At 30.4% G+C, this 25,559-nt stretch overlaps 1 protein-coding gene across 1 annotated transcript in view; it reads right to left on the bottom strand.

Moving 5' to 3' along the window:
- Positions 1-25,559, bottom strand: part of LOC145306390 (muscle calcium channel subunit alpha-1-like) — a 226,126-nt gene that overhangs the window by 78,865 nt on the left and 121,702 nt on the right. The window contains exons 4-6 of the mRNA XM_080148481.1: positions 25,147-25,282; positions 20,749-20,814; positions 4,201-4,274 (exon numbers count right to left, since the gene is read on the bottom strand). Coding sequence (XP_080004607.1) covers positions 4,201-4,274; positions 20,749-20,814; positions 25,147-25,282 — 276 coding nt within the window. The remainder of the gene's footprint in view (positions 1-4,200; positions 4,275-20,748; positions 20,815-25,146; positions 25,283-25,559) is intronic.

Here is a 25,559-nt window from a genome sequence, read left to right as displayed (position 1 = left end):
AAATAAAAAAAATGCGATGCTTAAAAAGAAATACTAAATCTGAGTGTATTTCTTTTCACACATTTCAAATATGTGAAGTTAGGTTACGTTAATCTGATGTAAAAAATATGTCACCCAAAAGTATTACAAGCTAGCAATGACTAGAAACTTTTTATCTGATTTAAGTTCTCTATGAAAAGATTAAATTTTGATAAAAATAAAATAGACAGACAAATTTAAAATTAAATAAATTCAAATTATATATTTTTATGTTTTTTTTTGTTCTTCAGTAACTTGTTGTACAAATTGATTAATTAAAAGGGATAAGGGATGGGAAATGTAAGAAAATATTATTTGAGGCCTATTTCAAGCCTAGGCCTAAAAAACCAGTTATGGGATGGTGCATTAGCTCGTTATCAACACTAATGAAATAGCTGTGTGTGTGTAGATAAAGTATAGAATAAAATTTAGGTTGCTAGTCTAAAGTAAAACTAGAAATTTTTATAAACCTATATATTAATGGCTTTTGTTAAAATAACGTTATGATGTTTTTTTTGTCTCTTGCGTTTTTATTAAAGAGTAAAAATTTTATTTGAAAATATTATTTTATCATTGCTTATTAAAGGAAGCCTGCAAGAAATACCACGCTTTAACTATTGAAAGACTGCCACATGTAGACCCAATACCCCAAATTTAAAGCCTTCAGCTTCTATAACAAAAAAGTTCAAGGCATTTTAAAATGACATTTTATGTACATTAAATTTTTGAAAGAATTTCAATGCTAATGTTAGAAATTTTGAAATTAAACTACGTGGCCTAGAAACAAAATTATAAGCTTATTTTTGTCATAAATTTAGATTGCCAGTAACTAATTATATTTTTACAATAAAAATACCCATTTTTATAGTCAAAATCATTAAAAAAAATTAAGTTTAACTTGCGTTGTACTGAGTGTATTGTAGCCAATAAGAAGACTGAATCAGCTAAGCAACCAATCACAGCTGAGCTTGTATTGGTTTTCCCCTTTGTTTCCGCTATGATTTTCGTTTAAAAATGCAATTTAAATCGAATTTTTTTCATAGATTTTGACTATGAAATGTGGTGTTTTTATTGTAAAAATGTAATCAGTTACCAGAAATCTAAGTTTCTGACAAAGATAAGGTTATGATTTTGTGTCTGGGCGACGTAATTTAATATTCTTTTTTCGTTTATGAGCATTGGAAATCTTTCAAAATATTCATTGTACATAAAATGCTATTTTGAAATGCCTAGAACTTTTTTGTTATTGAAGCTGAAGGCTTTAAATTTGGGGTATTGGGTCTACTTGTGGCAGTCTTTCAGCAGTTAAAGCGTGGTATTTCTTGCAGGCGTCCTTTAAAATTCTAAATAAATAAATAAATTTAGTACAAGTAAATAAAAACTTGGGTAACCTTCTATCAATTCTTCTTGTTCCATGTTAAGAGTTAAGAGAATAATGTTTTTTGTACTTTTTATCATATAATAGTACATTAGGTGTTTCAATCAATTTCGTATAAAGTATGAAAATTTAAAATACAACATTTTATTTAAACACTACCAAATGAATAATTCGTAGCTACCCACTTTCCAATAAATAATCCCTTTTTTGTTTTTTATATATTGTGGTATTCACCATCCAAGTTTATGCATCTCCATCCCTGTCCACATTCCTATACTTCTCTGGCTGAGTCAGACCTCCACTTGTAACCGCCACTATACTCCATCCTGCTGTGTTGAGGGCTAGTTGATTTTATGCAGGCCTTGTGAGAACATCTCTCCATCAGCTTGCACTTGGTAGACTGTATACCTATATGCTAGGTTGTCGACAGTCTTAGTCCTATATTCCTGTGCACGTGGTTTTCTGTCTTTTACAGAAAAGGAGACGTCCAAGCCTTTAATTGATATCATATTAAATATATCCTATAATAATAATCCCATTAATCTGCCTATTCTAACCAGTTTAATTGCTTAATAAATATTGTATTTTTTAGAAATACCTTTGTTATATTATTGATATTTAATTGTATCGAAGCTACTCTATACTCGTATTCCGGTCTGTCCGTACATCCCCTCATACGTCAATATGGTATTTTTTCATGTAAAACACTGGGCAGATTTGATAATTAAGCTGATGTGAGCGAACATCTTTTTTTCTTATTTCTTATTTTTATTTAGGAGCAGATGGTTTAAATTGTTTTCTTCAATTTTGGATGCCGCCAGTGACAACATTTAATTAGGAATTGGTAAAAGTTGCAATTTCCCTTTTGAATCAAGGCCGGGACCTAATTAATGGCCAGATTTCCTATCCCTTATCCCTGATTTAAACATACTCTGACCATTTTAAAAATATTGATTTTATTTGAATATATAAAACTCAAAATATAAATATTTTTTTGCTCTGGCTGCTGAGCCATTTGATGCCGAGAGAGAGGGGAAAATGGGCATCTTTGGGGATGCATATCGATTTATCGGCCATTGTCTGATCCCTTTAAATTCCTGCATTTGATGGATTTTCAAAATATTGAATCGGAGAATTGGCTATGGAGTAGCCTATCAACCACTAAAATAGTTTTGTAAAAATCTTTGGGTATTGTCCCTTTCGTAACATCCCACATTATGGGGCGATTCTTCGTATTTTTCACAGTAGCTTTTCTCCTATTTCTAGCCCCTGCAGGGGGCTCTAACCCTGTGAGGCCAATAACCTAACCCTGTGGGGGCAATCACCTAACCCAACATAATCTAACCTAACCTAAAATAACCTATAATATACCATTTTAGAAATACGACGAATCGCCCCTTATGGGGCGATGTTACGAAAGGGACTATTCCCAAATCTTCCAGACAGACAAATATACATCTTGTTACTTTTATAACCTCCACATATCTTCTCAATATAAATTTCAGCTAGAAGATTTTATTTTCTATGTGCGAAATTAAGAAAGTTTATTTCTTTTAATTAAATGTTTTCCTTCTCTTAATTAACTTCAAAATCCGGTAGTTCAAACTTTTCAGCAATTTTATAGACGTTGGATTCTAAAATGTGCAGAACTTTTTACCAGGGAAATGTGAGATTTGAGATGGCGAACCAACCGTTTAATTCAATACTAGCGGCTACGCCCCCTTGAGGCCTCTAGGGGGAACGTAAAATGTTTGGATCTACTGCAGTTCACGGTAAAGTATTGCTGGTAAGCAATGTTTCCAAAAATCTATGAATTTTAAAGGCCGCTAGCTGCCAAACGGCTGAACGTACATATCATACCCGCACACCATTTTAAGCGGCATAAGAAGGCCTACAAATAATCTGGAATAGCCAAGATCCAATTATGCACAGGGAAAGCTTCACTTCAGAAAAAAACGCGTAAAATATGTCTTTTTCGCTAGTAACAAAAAAATGTCTTTAGCTGGGGTTATATTTTTATGATTTATCTTAGGAGGGTGGTGGTACCTCCCCAGAACCTATGAGAAGCTTTACTGTAAAGAAAAAACATATCGATTTAGTGGTTAGAGAGATCCTTCAGTATAGACACACAGACAAGGATTCTTTTAGTTTTTTGGTTGGTCCATTGTTAATGCCTTAGAAAAATCACGTTTCTATTTATGTATAAGGACGGACAAAAACAGGAATAGACTATCTTCGCTACTAAAGATTTTTACCGGTTTGATAAAATACCAAAATCTGTTTTTCTTTTTCTCTTTTAAGTTGATACAATAAAAAAGATATTTAGATAAGGATGACAACATTCATAAAAGCAAAGCTTAACTTATCCTAAATTGCATTAATAAATCCACGTAATTTTGGTTTAAATCAAGGATTGACAACATCACTGGTAGAACGAGCGGTCAAAGTCAATTATAGAACAGATGTGCATGTTCAGTGGTCATAAATTGAATTGTTTGGAAAATCGTAAAGCCTTTTAAATGAAATATGTATATCATATCCTTTAACGTATGACAGACCGGTGGATTTTAAATTTTATGCTGTACGCTCATTGTTGTAGTAAATTTTCTTCTTTAGCCGTCTATCCTGAATAGTAACCGAGAGATTCATGTTTCCCCTATACCTTTTCTCACGGACAGACTGACAGCCGGTTTTATAGCATATTCGCTACTAATGAGGTTACGAATAAGAAAGTAGAGCATAAAGCAAGCAATATGCTTAAATTTGCTTAGCTGCACCACTATCAAAATAAAAGACGTACTTACCCAATTATGACAATAGTAAAATCCAGAATGTTCCACCCGTTCCGCAGGTAGGCGTTCTGATGCTGAATGAATCCCTGAATAAAAATAAACTATAATAGAGAAGATGTACTTCGAAACAAACACAAGAAAACCTATGCCTATGTATTTAAACACAGATTAGCGCGCATAAGAGATAGTGCCTAATTTTCGTAAACATCACCATATTCTAACGGAGCTAAAAATAAACTTGTTTGAATAAACAAAACAAAAATGCATCATTGTACCAAAATTAGGTAAAAAATAATAAATAATAATGTTTTCCCCCAAAGTACCAATGGCAGAACCAGTTTATAAAGTTCGTTTTGGGGTTTAGAATTATTAACTGTCCATTACCCCTATCTCTAAAAAGGCTAAATATCCCTTTTCAACTCAATCTACACGTATATACATAATACTTGAATAAGTTCTTTTATATTGTTGTTATGATTTAGTTTTTGACACTCCACTGATTTTCAATGGAAATATATAAATTTAAACTTTCAATATTTTGATAGTTGAAAAGGTTGGGTTAGGCTTTATTTGATTTATTTTATCTTCATAAGTTGCAGTGCGCCCCTAGAATCTAGGGACTTAGTAGTATCATTTTAGTGGTTAGCAAGATTTGACGGACAAACCAAAATCCTACTATTTTGTGTAATAAAATAAGAAATCTAAGATATGTACATAGATATACAGATATATGTAGATAGATAGACAAATAGATAGATAAACAACAATAAATAAATAGAATTAGATATATAATAACATATGTGGAATTATCAATACATAGATAGATAGACAGACAGATAAACAATAAATAGATAGATAGATATAATATGATGAATAATCAATAACATATGTGGAATTATGAATCTAAAGATAGAAAGATAGATATACATTACATAGATAGACAAATAGATTTATAGATAGATAAACAATGAATAGATAGATAGATATAATATGATGAATAATCAATTACATATGTGGAATTATCAATCTAAAGATAGAAAGATAAATTTACATTACATAGATAGACAAATAGATTTATAGATAGATAAACAATAAATAAAAAGATAGATATATGATGAATAATCAATAACATATGTGGAATTACCAATCTACGGATAGAAAAAAATCAGTATTGCAGATAAAGAATAGAGTTTCGTAGACTAATCCTTTAAAGTTATCAAACATTAGTTAAAGTAGTTGGATGTTTGTTACGTTATTTAAAAACTTTAAAATGACATTGTCAAGCTGTCCTCATCATTTTTAATATCCTTTTGTAAAGGACCCAAGAAAAGGCTATTTGTGCATAACTTTTTAATATTTAACATTATCGTATAATACAGAGTAGTAAAGTTCTTTTTGTCTGAAGCTAAAGATCTGAACTTTTCGGGAAAATCTTGTGGTTGTTTTAAGCTATTTTCCTGACCTACCCCACCCTCCGAAAGACTATAGAGGCGTAGCCGCTAGTTGATTCATAAGGTAATATTTTTAAAGAAAAAAATAATACAAGTTGGGAGCAAAATAGTTTTTCTTTAGGTAATACAATTGTATTATTTTGTCTAATAGAGAAATAAATATAAAAATAAAACAGGTTGCAGAATGCTTTAGTGGTAAAAATACACCAAAATAAAATAAGGTATTCTGAAAAAATTAGGGTAAAACATTGACCGTTAGCTAAACTTGACTTATTTTATAAAAGAGAGCTAACAGATCTTCGACCCCCTTTTTAATTTAAATGCGTCCTTAGCATATATGGGCACTGTTTTCTTGGGAGGGTAAAGGCACCCTCCTCCAAAATATTTATAATCCTTTCTTGGCCTACTCTGTAATGGACAATCATATCAGTCCAGTATTAAGCGAAATCCTTTGCTACACACACCACACACACACACACACACACACACACATCCTGTTACTTTAACTTAAGAATAACTTTAATCTAAACAAAAATAAATTTTCTAATAGAGTTGAAAATTAATTCCCATACCCTATCCCTGAATTCAATTAGTAATTAATGTAATCAAATTTATACGAATGGATTTGACCCCGTTAGGCAGGAATCTAAAGGGATATGAATGATAAATTAATATTCACCTCCGATGATTATATTACTGATTGAAAAGAATGAACACTACAATTTTGTGAATAACTAATCAAAAGTACCCAAAGTTTTTTAACCAACCATAAAGATCGTAAAACTTTGGGTATTAGTTTAATTTACAACTTGCGCGGTTAGGTAATGTAATATATCTGCAGGGAGGATTAGGACAATGGACTGTAAATTATAATGATACCCAAAGTCTTCAGACATACGTTCCCTTATATCTTGATATAAAAATTTTAGCTGACAAAATATGACATAACGATTATAAAGTGCGCCAATTACTAAAAATGTTGTTCGAAGTAATTAAGTTAGCTTTCTAAAGCCCCATTAATTGCGTACTTTTGCGTAAGTAAATCTGTTTATTTTACATATTTTATTGTTATTCTTTTTCATATGAAGGTGTTCATATTCTGATACTAGAGTTGGCTCGATATAATTATCTCCCTATTGGCTAGTTTTCTATATGCATATCTATTTCTCAATAAATCTATTTTCCTCACCCGGCATTACTATCTAAAAGAAAGTAAATATTTAATAATTTAAATGATTTTTAAAAGATTTTTTTAAATTATATTTTTTTCTTTACATTACCATCACCAAAGGGTTAATGATGATGATTACAATTTTAGTTTAATATTTGAACACACAAAATGTCGCCACAATCGAATTCTTTTAAAACATAGTTTTCTTAAATTTATCATATTATAAATTTAAATTTTCTTTTTTATGATTAGAAATTAAATACATCAATATAAGGTAAATAGCAACATGAAATGAAAAAAATGAATTTATTTTTAATAAAGTAAAATAATGGGTCTTATCGTTCTGGGCAATGAGAGTTTATTATGGATTATTGGAGCACTATGAGTTTTAATCATATATTCCTTGGAAAACTTGAGCTCGTTTATAGACATTTATTTCCTATATAGATCTGACATGGATCTTGAAGCAATTAAGCAGGCCGTTTTGTACATGTTAAAAATTGGAAGATTTCATTAAATAAAAGTAATCGCAAATATACTTAGTAAATAAAATAGAAATATTCATAAAATGAGTTTCTTTTGAAAAAATAGTATAATATATAAATGATGCTAAAGAAACAGAATCTATGACTGTATGTATGTCTGCTAGAATCTCCTAAACGGCTAGACCAATCTATGGAAAAGTTTTATAATGGTCTAAGAAGGGGTTTAGATAGAGACTAGATGGCGTAGCTAAATCTTTACACCTTTATGTAAAAGGATTAATAAATTTTGCTGTATCTATTTTCTCAGCTCCACCATATAAACATTTGATTATTTGATTACGTTTTGCTCTCTCAATTAGTAGATTAATTCTAATAATTGATTACTGGAAAAAACAATCCTATAATATGGGTGAAGTAGTAAGCTTTGTTTGTCTGTAGCGTAGGATCTCGCTAACCGTTCAACCGATATGGTTCTTCTTTACAGTGAAGCTTGCTATAGGTCCTGAGATGATTTTAGGCTATTTTATTTCTATAAAGAAGTAAAGGTATGGTTTTGGGCTATTTTCTACCCCTTCATATCCCTTCGATAGAGCCCCTCGATGCTAGGGGGAAGGCCGCAAGTAATATAAGTAAAGTAGTAAGTTTATTTTTTGTCTGATGATAAAGATATCGGAAAATACTGATCTGAATTGGTTCAGTTTTCAGATAAGATTTTTGGAGTAGTTTTAGGCTATTTATCTGACCTATCCCGCCATCCTAAAGATGCTAGATTATATATTTTCATTGTATTCTTACAAAAATGAAGTTGTCTTTTGGTAAGAACATAAAAATTAAAGAATTAAATCCTTATTACTCATCCTTTGTCAGTCACGTAAAGCTTAGGTCAACATGAAAAAACAAGGATGACAACATCCATAAAAGCGAAGCTCTGAAACGGTAGCACAAACGGACATTATCACTTGTAAAATGTCAGAACTGAATAATCAGAATGCGAATGTATAAGAGTCAAAGCAAAATTTTAGGTAAATTTGTTGAAAAACTGCTTGATACAGGATAATGATTATGGACATACTTACATTTTTAGGACTTGATTATAGAGTTGCTTCGCTTATAATATTGTACTTTGTTGTCCCAGGAATCAGTATACCAAAAATCAGACCAATCGGATAATTAGGTCACATACAAATTTGTTGTTAAAAATGTAAAAATCAACATGTTTAAAATGGACGTACGGACACTTTGGTGATGATTATAGAGTTGCTACGCTTTCTAAATCGTACCTAACTATTACAGGAACTACCATGCAAAATTTGAAATCGATAGGACAATTCTAACATGCCTAAATTAACGAAAAAAGCTATTTAAAAAAGTAAAAAAATCAACATGTTTAAAATGGACGTACGGACATTTTGGTAATGATTATAGAGTAACTACGCTTTCTAAATCGTACCTAACTACTAAAGGAATCACCATGCAAAATTTGAAAGCGATAGGACAATTCTAACATGTCTAAATTAACGAAAAAAGCTATCCGTGACGGACGGACGGACGGACGGACGTGCGGACGGACGGACCGACCCTAATTATAGAAAAGCTTCGCTTTTAAAAACCATCTTAATAATCAAGTCTTCAATTGTATGTATGTCTATAGTAGATCTTATGATCTTCTCTAAATAGAATATGTTTATTTCTAAATATCTTTCTTTATCAATCCTACCATTTATCTAATAAATCTACTTATTTTAACAGTACTTTTTCCAGTAAAGCTGCGAAAAGTTTGTATAAATTATGTAATAGCTTTGCTACTTGTGAAGCCCTCAAATAAACCCGGATACTGAAGTAGTGTCTCAAGCTGCAAAACTACCTGTTTTTGTCAAAAACCACCATAAATGAACAAGTTCATATCAACAAAAGATGAAATACATAAAATTACTACAGTTGTATTTTAAACAATTTTAAGATTACAGATTTTCACCTATTCGTTGGTTATGGTACGTTTCACAACCCTAAAAAAAGGAAAAACGTCTTTAATTCAAATTAAGCAACATCTAAAGCCAAAGCCTTAAAGTATGCGATTGTGCCTTTCGCTGTAATGAAAGATTACCTAAATGTAAATCTTTGCTATTGTGAAATTTGCGGGTTTGATCGGACACCTCTTTTTTTGTCTGCAACACCCAAAGAACAACCCACCATATGACGCCCTGTGAATGTGACTACCCGATAATTTTACAATGGTCGCACGTTCCATCCAATTTAGCAAAGAGCCAAATATAAATATTATGGGCAGTAGGGATTTAAGTTTAAATCTTCCCAAATTCTTTTAACCCTTACAGATCGGGATGGGGGGGGGTCATATTGACCCCCCCCTCTAGTTTTTTCAATGTCATTTTTTTTGTAGGTAAGATGGAGAGCTGTGACTTCATGACTTTTTAAGTTTAGTAATTATACGTCGGCAAGAGTTGATTTTATTAGGATATCTGGTCTGTGTCGGTCGTGGTGTCCGGTCAAAGTCGGTTGAGTAGCACCAAAATTAAAAAAATATTCTAAATAAATCTTAATTTCTACATTATGACTTTTGTGTATAAGGTAGAAACCTAAATTTATTTTGGTGAATACTGAGATATCAATGACCTTATGAGAAATGTGGTGTTATGACCGTTTGACCGACCCTGACCGACTTTATGACCGATTTTTGTCCGGCTTTTACTACAGACATATATCATGAATATCGTGGCTTCTATTACAGCTAGAGACCTAAAATTTTTTTTGGTAAATCCTTGAGCAACAATAAACAGATAAAAACATTAATTGGCGCCGCCAACCGCCGTTTTACCGCCGTAACCGCCGAAAATGGCGGTTTCCGTTATTTGCCGTTTTTCGGCGATGATCAGAAAAAGTAATTTTTTTGTTATGAAAAATAAAAGTTCGTCCTAAAATTTGGTCATCCTAGCTGCAAAATTGGCCGCTCTACAGCTGTTTTAAAATTTAGCGGCTGGCCGCTAAAAAGCGGCTAAGGAGCGGTCTGACCGCTATGACTAGAAAAAGTAATTTTCTCTAAAAATACACATGAACCACCAGAAAAAAATTTTACGTCTTTATCTGTAACAGAAGCCGAGATAGAGGGGGGGGTCAATATGAACCCCCCCCCCCCGATCTATTAAGGTGGGAATAGGGGCCCGATCTGTAAGGGTTAAGCTAAAAAGAACAAACTATAACAATCATTAATTGTTTATAAGAATGGGGGATTAATTAACATATCAAAACAAAATTCCTTTACTTCATCCTAAGCTTTACATCAGTTTGTAGTCACACTGATTCATAAAACCACTAATTATTAAGGAAATTCGTTCGTTACTAAATTTTGTCAAATTTTGTCAAATTTTATTAATATTTTGTCATAATTTTACTTTTTTGTAAGTACACTTATTCACCAGAAGTCTACAATGTTAAAGCAGTTTCTACGGCTACTTAGACACAGTAGTAGGACAATACTATTGTAGGCTATCCAAGGCATAAATTATACATTTATACTTTATTATTGCATCACTATAGCAACAACTTTTAGTAGGAATATAAAATTATCGACGTTTCCTTTTTTCAAACTAAAAAATAGTAATTTTTAATTTTCATATTTCAAAGTTATAGTTATTATTTCAATAAACTAAGACAAAGAGGTCTTGATTATTAAATAGGTACTTTCAACTTTGGAACGGCCAACCTAGGTTATGAAAGTACCAAACTATGCATAAAATTATTTAAATATGTGTAATGATATTATGATAATTTTGTATGCTTATGTTGAAATACATATCTATCTACTAACATAATATCATTGTGTTACCTATTTGACATTAAAGAAAAGTGCCCATGGCTGACATAACAGCGACCTGGCCTTATTCTTCTTTTACTCTAAATTCACATAGCGTAGATATAATAAAGTAGGCTGTCAGTCATAATAACAAAACACTGGCTTTAAGTCGATTATATTTCAACTACAACCACTTTCTTTAAAATATGATATAGTCGAGATGAATAAAAAATGTCAAAACTGGTATTTAAAACGATGCATTCAAATCATTAAATGTCATCAGAATGCCACAAATTTTAACATGATTTCTACAGTTTCGTGTACACAACCGCCATGCCATTCAACACCTCGTAATTCAATGAAACCAAAAATTACTCTGCCATTCCGAGCCCCTGAATTTTAACCCTTGGCGGCCGGTAGAACAAAAATTGAGTTAAACCATTAAGAATTATGGCTATTATATGAGATACTAGCGGCAACGCCCCTAGAGGCCTCATGAGGCACTAGAGTTGACTCAGAGTAAGATCCTTCGGTACAAATAGAAACACATACAGACTAACTCATAGACATCCTGTTACTTTTATACAAGAATATGACATAATGTGTCATCTCTATGATATAAATCTTAATCAATAAAATGTACATTTATTAAAAATATGATTTTTCTTGAAAACAAGTTAATCTTCAGTTAAGTGTTAATTCATAAGCAAAAAAAATTGGGCAATTTTAAATAAACTAAATTTATTCCTATTGTTGTTTATTTCAATAAAATGACAGTAGATTGTTTACCTATTCTATACTGTAACTGAGTTGTCATAAAACTGTGACTAAGGATCTTTAGAATTAGCCTTATGTTGACCACTATAACTAAACTAAAATATATCTTTTAGGAGAGTTTCTACAATACAGAAAAAAACAAAAAATAGCATATGTCTATGTAACAATATATCTATATGTCAGTTTTCTATATATCTATCTCTGTAGACACACTAATATCCAAATTTTTCTGGCTTAATATATACATTTGTTTATCTATCTATCTACATTAAAATAGCTACAAGGCAATCCATTTATAGGTTATAACATAAAAACATCCTAAATTTTATATAATAAAGTAAAGCATACTTTGAATTTAAAGTGTTACATTATATTAGAACAAAAAAAAGGTATATAAGTAAAGGGTCAAACAGGAACAGTTGTGTTTATTTTTTTATTATCATTTATTCTATTGAATAAAGTAGTAAGCTTTCTTGTATAAAGTTGAAGATTTCAAAAAAACTTAACTGATAGATTTTTCCTCTTTAGAAGCTTAATTTCTATTCATGGTTAAAGGAATTTTTTAAAAGTTGTTCTAAGGATGGCTTTAAACCATTTTTTTGTCTGCCCCATTCTTACCAATTTGAATACAAACCCCCTAGACGCTAGGGTCGTAGCTGCTGGTTTCTATTAATTAAAAGGAAGGATAAGACATGGGACTGTATAATTTAATGTTACCCAAAGTCCAAACTTTATTACTAAGAATTTTCAAGTACAAAAGGTGTAACTTCTTTTAATTGAATTTGCAAATAAATTTCTTACTCACTGTCGCATCCTTTGAGATCACTGAATATTTCAATTTATTAAAAGTTTGCAATTTTTTAAATCAGATTAAAATAAATACTTAAAATAATCATCTACTTATCTATAAGCTTTTAAAATCTCATTTTTAAAAATAATCTTTTAATAGCCATCTAAATTTTGCCAAATAATATTAGTCATGGCAAGCATGTACTTAGTAGTGCAACAATAACGAAAAAAAGCTTGAGCCGCGGCTAAGATCATTCATGCAGTCGCGGCCCCAACAAACCCCACAGTTTTAAGAATGTTGAGCTTCTTTGAGATAAGAGTCAGCAACCATATGACAAAGCGACCCTCAAGCAAAGCCGCCTAATTTTAATTCAATCCAACCTTAAGACGCTGCCACATCCGTGCGGCTAAAGGCGCGGCTGCCTTTTCTTTGATATTGCAGGTATTGTAAACAAATCACTAAATTTCCAATACATAGTATTTTAGTTGACTATATAATAAATTGTTAATGTCAATAAGTCCGCTTTAATGGATGGTTTCATACCAATTTGAAAATAAAATAAAATAAAATAAAGGGGTTAAATCTTAGCATATAATTTCATCATAAGGAATATATAATTTGATATTGTATATTTTATATTATAAAACAAGGATGACAACATTCATATGATAAATTGAAAGATGTCACTTCCTTTAACAATCTCAAATAAAACTATTTTGTACAAAAACTCAGAGAAAGAGGGGACATTGGGCTGTTTATTACACTAGTACCCAAAGTTTTAAAATAACGTCTTCTAATACGTTTGTCTAACAACAAGTGAATTTTGATTGGTGGATTCATTAAGTTGATTGTTCAAACATTTCAACTACTAAATCTAATCTACAGAAGTGGTAATTTTGTGTTTCTCATTGGGGTGTACATGTAAAATTTATAATTTCTCGCCGATACATCAGTACGTACAAACGTAAGGACTGTATACTATAGTTATAGATAGATTAGCTGCGCTACTAAAAATTCTTAGAAAATACTAGAAACAATTTAAACTTGCATGACCTTTGCTCCCGAAATTCCCTGACCCTTTGGGGAAACAGGGATACGTCAATGGTAAATTATGGGAAAAGTTATTTATAATTCGTTTTTGTAACAAGCGAAGCTTACATATCTAACTTAGGTTATGTTCGTTGTCTGTCTTTATCTATATGCATATTTAAACATATTTTGACTACAACGAAGCATTTCTAAAATCATGTCTTAAGAGAAAGTACGACTATGATATGCATTCCATGTATTTAAGCAATTTTAGATCAGATTATGAGCAATATAACTCTTTTTTGTTTTTGTTTGTTATGAATTGTTATACTTTGATCTTACTGTATATATTTTTAATCTACTGTGATTTCTTAACATAAACAACTTTGGAACCCAATTTTATTAAAATTGATTTGTGTCTTTCATTTGTTAATCACGATGTTTAATAGCTGGTTCTCAATATCTATTTGGTACATTTGTACATCATTAAAGTGCACTCAGGATGGAAGGGGATATTAGACTTGATATGCAGACTATACTAGTATCCAAATTTTTATTAATACGTTCTCTTATTGGTTCTCTTTAAAACTATGTTGACTTTTATTAAATCATTAAAGTAATGTCAAAACTTTTAATTTTTTTCTTTAGAAGTGATAATTATGTTTATCGTAATTTAAGATGTACATTAATTTATCATCCATTGTCTTAATCCTTTTTTAATGATTAACCCTAAGAAATCAGGTAAACAACCTTTTAATTGCAGCATTCTTATTTGGAAGTTAGTTTCCTTTTCAAAGAAAAAAGAGTTTTGTTTAGTACTAGTATTTAAATTATACCGAAATGTTTTGTAGTGGTTTAGCTTTAGTTAGGTTAGGTTAAGTTAAATACGGGTCTATATATGTACAAATTGTGTAAATTTTGAAATTGATTGTTGTCAACCGTATTTATAATCATATTGACTTTTGATCTCTGTATGCTATATCATGAAATCAGGTAACACAGGGATATATCATCAGTATTTAAATATAATTATTTTAAAAACTTTTATCTTTATTCATTACATAATGTTATTGTCCAACTGCAGTATTTAAGGGTTATTTTTTATCTTACAATATGTTATTGCTTAGCAATTAACTATATTTTTTTAAAAAAGCTTTTCTAAAATTAGCGTCCGTATTTCTTATCTGTAATTTGGGCATGTTAAAAGTATTCTATCAATTTCAAACTTTGCATGATAATTCCTGTGACAGTTAGGTATGATTTAGACAGCGTAGAAACTCTATAATTGTTACAAGAAAGTTTGAACGTCTATTTAAAACCTGCTGATTTTAAACTTTTTGTACTGTTATCATATGTATTTAATTCAAACAAAGATTCCTAGGACAGCCAGGTATAATATTAAAAGAGAATCTAATCCTAAAATTTTATTTGAGCAATTTTGCTAATTAAGCTATGACACTTTACAAGTTCCAATGTTAAAATTCATTTGTTAGATTTTAGAGCTTCGCCTTTAAGGGTGTTTTCATTCTTTTCTTATATACAACGTAGATATGAACTTAGATATTCCTTGTTTTTAAGATTTTCTTTATTATGATATACCTAATACCCCTGTAGGGAAAGGAAATATCTAATTACGAAATGTAAAAACGAGAAATTATCATTAATCGTTTACGGATGGGGTCAAATCAATATAGATTTCTGCAGATAAGGTGAAAGATAGTTTCTCGTATTAATTCGAATCCGGTGGATAGGAACCGTTTCTCATCCATACGAAAAAAAAAACTATGTCTAGCATCGAATTATATCCAGCTTTCTACGAATATAAAAATGCACAATCATAAGATTAAAACTAGTTTCTTTAGCCCGTGCCTTCGGCACCTCGGGGCATTAATCTTATAATTGTACATTCAATATCCACGGAAAACTGTTTATATTACGATGCGAGAAATAACTATTATTTTGTCTAGGGTATCCCAGGCAAATATTAACTTTTTAAAAGCATTATCTAATCTGTCTATTTGTCTACTTTTTAAAAATGAACAGATTGCCAGTTTGTCTGTCTATTTATCTGTCTCCACGTTTATTCTTTTGTTTGTCTATTCATTAGTTTGTTTTCATCCGTCTATTTTTGTTCTCTATACATCTGTCAGTTTGACTAACTATCTGAGGTGGATTCTTAAAAAAAATTTGCTCCACTAATCGCTTAGTGGGGCAAAATTGTTTTCGTGAAAACTCCTCCAAAATCACGTAAAAAATCTACAAAAATTAAATAAAGTCTTATGTTATAACCCTTCTATGATTTTGTTTAATTTTTGTAGATTTGTAATGTGATTTTGGTGGAGTTTTCACGAAAACAATTTTGCCCCACTAAGCGATTAGTGGGGCAAATTTATTTTAAGAATCCACCTCTGTCTGGTAATCTGTCTTTTAAAAAAGTACATATTTTAAACTTTTTTCTCGTATTCATTCGAATCCGGTGGATAGGAACCGGTTATCATCCATACGAAAAAACTATGTCTAGCATCGTATTATATCCAGTTTTCTACGAATATAGAAATGTACAATCATAAGATTAAAACTAGTTTTTTTAGCCGGTGCCTTCGGCACCACGGGGCTTAAAAAAACTAGTTTTAATCTTATAATGTACATTTTATATCCGCGGAAAGCCGTTTATAATACGATACGAGAAATAACTATTCTACCCTTTTTTATAGCCATCTGTTTAATGACAATCTATAATACAAAGTAGTACGATGTCTGTCTGTCTGTCTGTCTGTCTGTCTGTCTGTCCGTCCGTCCGTCCGTCCCTTAAGATCTCGGTAACCGCTGAACCGATCGCATTCTACGCTTCAGGGTATCTACCTATTGGTCCTGTGGTGGTATTAAGCTATTTTTTGGAGGGGTGGGACACCCCCAACCCTCCAAAAAACCAAAAAATCCCCCCCATTTTTTTTTTTTTTTTTTTTGCTGAAGATTTCCTTGGTCCTTTATTTTTTTGTAGAAGATTTCCTTGGTCCTTTTTTTTGAAGGAGATTTCCATTACGATTTTCCCCTTAATTTTTTTTATCACCTCTTGGGGCAAAGCTCCTAGAGGCTAGGGGCGAAGCCGCTAGTATTGTAATAAACCTCTAAATCAGAAATTTAATCAGTGACTTTTAATTCATTATCTATATATCGATCTGCATATCTAGCAATTAAATGGGCGAAATAATTTAATTGGCAATCCCTTCCATATACATTTCAAACATGTTTTAATTTTTGCAAAAATTTGAATTGTTGATATCCAAATAGTTGGATGTTTATGTGTCTTTCTAAGTTTGTGAAATTTAAGTTCCAAAAACTGATAGACAATAACATTTTATGGGTGCTTTGCTTTGATGTATTGAAGGTTTTAGGCTTTTTAATTCATACAATAAAACCATTTTTGTATTATATCCAAAATATTTATTATAGAGGATTTTTTTCATCATCGCCCAACTTTCTTTTTTAAAATTAATTACAAAAATCTTTGCAAGTTCTGTTACGCTAATTTATTCGCTGTTTTGTTTGACAACCCATGCAAATTTGCTAAAAGCCATTGGCTATACCCCTAGCATTTTCACACAACTGTGGTTGTTTCTAAAGACATGGTAACAATAGAAATGCATCGATTCGACAGGTTTGGAAATGTAGATATTGTACTATTATTCTATGACATTTGGTAACCCTAAGAACCGCCCTAAAGTGTGAACCAGATAACAAAAACAAAAATGCTAGAGCGACGCTATTTTATTGGCATTTATTTAAAACAACTAAATATTTAGATGAAAGCTAAGAAAGCATGTCTTGCTTTTCTTTATTGAAAAAATCTTAACCTTGTAAGCAAATTAAGGTTATCTATCAAGAATATTTGATTATTTAAAAAAAAAGTATGTTTTTTATTTGTCAGTTAAGATATTACTAACCACTGAACAATTATGATGCAAAACTGATTTTATTTTCATAACAATGTACGTATCTTAAGTGAGAAATTCTCTTTTTAACAGTTGTAATCAGTGATTTTAAGGGATAAGAAAATGGACTATAAAATAGAGATACAAGCTAAATTACAATAAAAAAATTTCCCATTCTCTAGATTAAAATTATTTTATACACTTCTGATTTATATCAAGATTTCTAGAAAAGTCCCAAAGATTTTAAAGCCATCAATGAGAGAACGTGTTTATAAAACTTTGGGGACTAAATACCACACATATAAAAGTTTTTACATAGGTTGAAAAATTGAAGGCATAAAATATTTTATTTGGGTTTTACATCCAAATCCACCTCTCCTCAAAAAAAGCATAATTAATGCGTGTTTCTAAACGAGCAATTGTGGTAGAAGTAGGATAGTTAAGCGGTTAATTTGGGTAACTAGAATGTACATGGGTGACAGAACCAGTAAGTATAGTGGTTTTCAAAAGTAAAAGTTTTCTACTTTTATGGTATGCACATCGACCCTATTTCATGGCTCTGCTCGTAAATTAAAGTATGTTAGAACCGTCCTAATAGTTTCAAACATTAAATGAGGATTCCTGTGAAAAAAAATAGGTTCATTCTGAAATAGAAATTAGAGAAAAAATCAGTATGTTTATTTGTTTCAATTGTTTTTAATTTTGAAATTTAGATTCCTAGGACGACTAGACATTTAAAAGGTAATAGAATAGGAATTGTTTGAAAAGGATAACTTATTCCTTTATCCTTTGAAGTAGAGTAACCACAAAACGATCTTTTCAATTGGGGAAAACGTGGTTACTGCCTAAATTAACAAGGAAAATTATATGTAGGGTTAGGTCAATAGACATTAAATTTATCTTCACCAAATACCATTTTAAGTTTAATGAAGATTCATTTACAGTTCATTGTACCCTTAGTAGTTTGTAAAATAAGAGGACAAAACAGTTTCTTCAGTTGCTGAATCCCTTCTTTGCATTTAGTACATAATTTAACTAAACTCCTTTTAAAATCCAACTAAAATTAAAATCTTAATCAAAATTATGTTTAAAATGTATGCAACTTTAATTTATCATTTTAGAACATATTTTATATTGTTTATACAATACAAAGAATTTTTAACATTAGCAAAAATTACACTTATGATACCATGATATCTTAATGAGCAAGATTTTTTAGACAAATATTGAAAGTCTTAATAATCAATCCCTTAATTAGACGAATAAGAACATTGTGTAAGAACAATCTTACCACATTATTGGTTAATATAAGTTAACACATTAAGGTACAATTATTTTTAATTCATCAATCTAATAAGTCAGCTTAATGAATATATTCTCTAAGCCTACAACTTCAATTCTTTTGTTTCATTGCATAAATGTTTAATAAATATTTTATATAACAAAGCATTAATCTTAATACTGTTCCTAAAGAAAATAATATCCAGATATGACAACACAATTATAGGCAAGACTTTGCAGAAATTCAACTTCCATTCTATATTATTAAATAATTCTAGTAGTCGTCCTTTTTTGTTAAGACTATTAATGAAGCAAATTTGTCCTATTTGATTGCTATTAAATACCTTGAATTTTAATCTTTTAAAGTCGAAACTTTTCTTTAACTTGAGTAAGGTTTTTAATGTTCCAATCGATTAGAATAAAAAAATAAAAATTACCGTTAGTAAGATTAAAATTATCAGTGTAAAAATTAAACAAAAATAACAAAAAACTAAAAGTATAGACAATCTTATGATATGTATAGTAAAGTTAGTGTATGTGTGCGAGAGACGAACGGAACTTTAAAAGAGTAGCTGCGCTATTTTAGAACAGAAATGATTCTCAAAATGGTAGAACTCAATTAGCAATAAAACACTTAAATCGGCCTAATCTATCTTTTTAAAAAGATTTTGCATAGGCTTTAATAAGAAAGGGTTAAGTATTCTGATTTGTAGAAGAAAAGATAACAAAAAAGCTAAAGTTATTCTAGATAGCTAGATTGATATATTATAAATATAGATAGATATACAGATGGAAATAAAGACAGATATGTTCAAACCAATAATAGCCATGGATATGATATATAGAATAAAAAAGATAGACAAGCAGTAAAAATATAGATGGACATTTACATGATAGATTGATAAACAGATGAACAAATAGATAGATAGATAAATAAATGAACAAACAGATAGATTTATAGACAAAAAGATGAACAAATAGATAGATATATAGATAAATAAATGAACAAACAGATAGATTGATAGACAAACATATGAACAAATAGATAGATAGATAAATAAATGAACAAACAGATAGATTGATAGACAAACATATGAACAAATAGATAGATAGATAAATAAATGAACAAACAGATAGATTGATAGACAAACATATGAACAAATAGATAGATAGATAAATAAATGAACAAACAGATAGATTGATAGACAAACATATGAACAAATAGATAGATAGATAAATAAATGAACAAACAGATAGATTGATAGACAAACATATGAACAAATAGATAGATAGATAAATAAATGAACAAACAGATAGATTGATAGACAAACATATGAACAAATAGATAGATAGATAAATAAATGAACAAACAGATAGATTGATAGACAAACATATGAACAAATAGATAGATAGATAGATAAATAAATGAACAAACAGATAGATTGATAGACAAACAGATGAACATACATAAAGATAAAAGATAAACAGATGCACATACAGATAGATATATAGACAAACAGATGGAAGTACAGATAGATAGACAGATAAACTTACTAATCTTTGCTATAAGTTTCATAATAAACTCTGGTATAAAAAATAATACAAAAACAGTTAATAAGATAGATGGACATTTACATGATAGATAGACAAACATATATAGATAGATGGATAATCATATGAACGTACAGATAGATAGATAAACATGATAACCTGAGCTATAATTTTCACGATACACTCTGGAATAAAAGTAGATAGATTTTCAGGAATTAAATAGATAAACGGATGGACATACAGATAGATAGAGAAACAGATAGATAAATAGATAAACATGCTAACCTGAGCTATAATTTTCATGATACACTCTGCTGTAAAAATAAACAAAAACACAAACTCCACTTTTTCCTAAACAGAAAAAAAATAATAGAAACATGTTTATGATGTAGCTTTTACTGACGGTCGGACGAGCGAATGTAGCAAAAATTACAGGGAGAGAGGGGAGAATGGACTGAAATTATACAGCCCCTAGAGTTGATAAATACGCTTTACCATTCTTTTGCTTGATTTTTATGAGGTTAATTTTGAATATTTATTTGGTTGTTTAAATTAAGTGTCCAAACTTTTTTTTTACCAATAATTGTAATTTTAACAAGGGAGTAATCGTAGGAGTATTTTCGCATATGTCCAGGGAAGGTTTGTAACTAGTAAGGGGAGGATACCTCCACCTTTCCAAGATAAATCACCCCTTGAAAGAAGTACCCTCAAAAATTTTTTGTTGGATTTATCTTATTGAGATAAAATCAACCTTATTCGACGTTCACTCAAAGCCCCAAAAATAATGGACTTAAAAGTGTATTAAACTGTATATAAGACATTTGCGAATATATTGATACCATTAATTTGCCTCTTAGATCAAAAAAAGTATGTTTTTTTAATATTTTTCTCTTGCTACAAATCAAATTTCAAATTTGAGTCACCAAAAATCCTAAACTAATTTTTGCTCTAGAAGAATCAATTTTTGGAGTTAGAAAGTGCTTAATACCTCATTTTAATCGCCTGGCATTGCTTTATAATATATAGGAAATAACTTGGTTGTTTATAGAACAGCTGACTAAAAAATTGAGGTTTGTGATAAACCCACTTTAGTTGTTGCTCCATAAATGATATTTTTTTCCCAATTTTTTTTGCTGTAAAGAAGCTTTATATATTCATATAACATCCACCTAAATTTGACGTTTGGTATTTTATTTATAACATCACCAGAGGGAATTGAATTTTGGAAAAAAATATCAATTTATATTTTACACTGCTATGCATTGTTCTTGTTCTTGTTTCTAAAAAATATTTATATTATTAAAAAGAGAATTATTTAACGCTTCTATAGGTATGTTTATTATTTTTCTAGGCTAAATATAACTATAATTACACCATTTTAAAGTTAGACATCATAACATATTAACACAATTATTGAATCGGTCTGTATTATTAAGCTGGCAACCCTTAAAACAGCTGCATTTCATTATCCTATTATATAAAGTAGTAAGCTTTTTTGTCTGTAGCTTAAGATTTCGATTAAGTATAAGGTTATTTTACTAATTTCCTTACTCCTTTAATTACAGAGCTCCTAGATGCTTGGAGCGCAGCTGTATATCCATGTGTATATCCATGCCATGGTTAGCTCTTTTTGTTAATTCAGGCGTGTTAGAATTAATCTTAAATGTTGGAAGATGATTTTTGTAGCAGTAAGGTACTTAGCAACTTTAAAATCATTACTTTATGTAAATGGACGTCCAGGTGGGGGGGGGGTAGGGGGTTAAGGGTTATTAATTTATTTGGGGCAACCCCATAATTTTTAAATTTTTAATTTTTAACCTTCCCCTCTCCTCCCCCTCCCCCAAAAAAATATAAAAAGCTTTGACGTCATTGCCTCTATGATATAAAGATTACCCCCACAAAATGAACATGGGGATGCCCAAATTTAGATATTTCAATTTCCCCCCCCCCTTCCCCCAAATCAAAAAGCTTGGACATCCTTGATTGGATCAGTAATATTTGACATAAAATCACTTAACATAAATTCATTTCACATAAAATATTTCACATAAAGTATCATTTGACATAAACTCATTTGACATAAAGGTACATTTGACATAAAAACGTTTCACATAAACTCATTTGACATAAGGTACATTTGGCATAAAGGTATACTTGACATAAAGGTACATTTCACATAAAGGTACATTTCACATAAAGGTACACTTGAAATAAAGGTAAACTTGACATAAAGGTACATTTGACATAAAGGTACATTGCATGGCAACCGGTGAACAGAATCTCAGTTCTGCACCACAAGCTTCGCACTACTGAAGTTCCCATGTCTATACAGTAATATTTATATGAAATTATTTTTAGAAGATTTTTAAATTTTTTGTTTGAAGATTTTCAAATTTTTTTGGAATATTTTAGAAACTTTTATTTATTATTAAAAGAAAGCAAAATTACCTTGGGGAAAATCTTCAAAAAAAATTTAAAAATCTTCTAAAAATATTTTCATATAAATATGACTTGTATAGACATGGGAACTTCAGTCGTGCGAGGCTTGTGGTGCAGAACTGAGATTCTGTTCACTGGTTGCCATGCTCGGGGAAAAAAATGACAACCTCAGGTACACTTTGAAATGTATCTTTATGTGAAACGTTTTATGCCAAGTGTACCTTTATGTCAAATGTACCTTTATGTCAAGTGTACATTTATGTCAAAGGTACCTTTATGTCAAATGTACCTTTATGTCAAATGTACCTTTATATCATATGTACCTTTATGTGGACAAACATTGAGGTGGACAAACGTCGGAGTAAAAAACATTGGAGTGGACATTGCTTAAATAAAACCTAGGAGTGACTGCTATTTTAATAATATTACAATTATCAAAATTTTTATACCTCTGTCTACAAAATAATGACTATGGCTGCAGCGCTCGGCCCCCTAGCCTATAACCTAACCTAACCTAACTAAGAAAAGTAACGGGACAAAGGGGGGGGGGCTGTGTTTGTATAAAAAAAATTCAAAATTGAAAAAAAAGTTTGGGACTCCTGTGTTTGTCCACTACGATGTTTGTCCCAAAAATCCTGCGTTTGTCCACTCCGATGTTTGTCCCACTCCTGTGTTTGTTCCACTCTGACGTTTGGGACTCATGCATTTGTCCCTCCAATGTTTTTCCACTCCTACATTTGGCATGGAACCGATTATTGGTTGGGGTGCTAGTTTGATTCCTAGATACTTAAGATTTCAGGATTTTCTACTTCTATTAAAAAAGATTTAAAAGGCTGGGTTTATACCCCCCATAATATATTATAGGTTGTGATTACCCCCATCCCTAAAAAAATTACCCTTTTACAAGCACCTCCCCCTGGATATTCCTGCACTCCCCCTTGTAGTGACTAGGCCAACTTCATGGTCTCTGGTTTCAGGAAGCCCATTCAATTATGAGAAGTTCACATTATAATAGCACTCTTATAGCATCCTCTCTATTAGCATTACATGTGTAATGCATTATAGACAGACAGATAGGTATTGTGAGGGATCCTACACTTTATAACACCTTGTTTTGCAAGGTAAAAATTGTTCCAATAGTTCTTGATATTGATATTTTATTTAAAATTACAATAACTTGAATATAATGATGTTTAAAAAATACTGAAATTATAGTTATATTTAGACTAGAAAAATGATAAACATACCTATAGAAGCATTAAATAATTATCTTTTTAATTATACAATATTTTTTAGAAACAAGAACGAGAACAATGCATAGCAGTGTAAAATATAAAATGATATTTTTTTCAAAATTCCAAAACTATCCAGGGACCTATAAGAAGCTTCCATAAAACAGAGAACTCAATAGGTACTGTAATTGTCGAAATCTTAAGCTGAAGACAAAAAAGCTTACTACTTTATATAATAGGATAATGAAATGCAGCTGTTTTAAGGGTTGCCAGCTTAATAATACAGACCGATTCAATAATTGTGTTAATATGTTATGATGTCTAACTTTAAAATGGTGTAATTATAGTTATATTTAGCCTAGAAAAATAATAAACATACCTATAGAAGCGTTAAATAATTCTCTTTTTAATAATATAAATATTTTTTAGAAACAAGAACAAGAACAATGCATAGCAGTGTAAAATATAAATTGATATTTTTTTCCAAAATTCAATTCCCTCTGGTGATGTTATAAATAAAATACCAAAAGTCAAATTTAGGTGGATGTTATATGAATATATAAAGCTTCTTTACAGCAAAAAGAATTGGGAAAAAAAATATCATTTATGGAGCAACAACTAAAGTGGGTTTATCACAAAACCTCAATTTTTTAGTCAGCTGTTCTATAAACAACCAAGTTATTTCCTATATATTATAAAGCAATGCCAGGCGATTAAAATGAGGTATTAAGCACTTTCTAACTCCAAAAATTGATTCTTCTAGAGCAAAAATTAGTTTAGGATTTTTGGTGACTCGAATTTGAAATTTGATTTGTAGCAAGAGAAAAATATTAAAAAAACATACTTTTTTTGAATTATGAGGCAAATTAATGGTATCTATATATTCGCAAATGTCTTATATACAGTTTAATACACTTTTAAGTCCATTATTTTTGGGGCTTTGAGTGAACGTCGAATAAGGTTGATTTTATCTCATGTAAAAAAAAACGCGCAGAAATTTTTAAAAGCTTACCAAAATTGCATTAGTTTGATTTGAGTCACCGTTTGGGAAGGGTGTATAGATTGCGAGACAGATACAGTTGCCCATAATTGTTAACAGAATAAAAAATTCAAACGGCTTCCATTCCATTAGTGCTATACATCGTTTCCTGAAAATAAAATGAAGAAAGTTAATTTTTATTGCTTATTATACTCCATAAATATTTCTATCCTACTATTTATACACAAGGTTATTAAGGATAAACTGCGTTTTCCGATTTTCTGATACAACCAGAAGGAATACAGAAAAAATAATTATACATCCTTGTTTCTGTAAAAAAAAATACATTTAACTTAGAAAAGGCTTTTACAAATTTAATGTAGTTTTTAACAGAGACCAAAGACATATAATCATTTTTCTGTATTCCTTATGGTTGTGTCAGAAAA

The sequence above is a fragment of the Acartia tonsa genome, chromosome 14, assembly GCF_053477335.1.
Source record: "Acartia tonsa isolate MP-2025a chromosome 14, ASM5347733v1, whole genome shotgun sequence".
Taxonomy (NCBI): domain Eukaryota; kingdom Metazoa; phylum Arthropoda; class Copepoda; order Calanoida; family Acartiidae; genus Acartia; species Acartia tonsa.
This window is presented reverse-complemented; position numbering and strand designations above follow the sequence as displayed.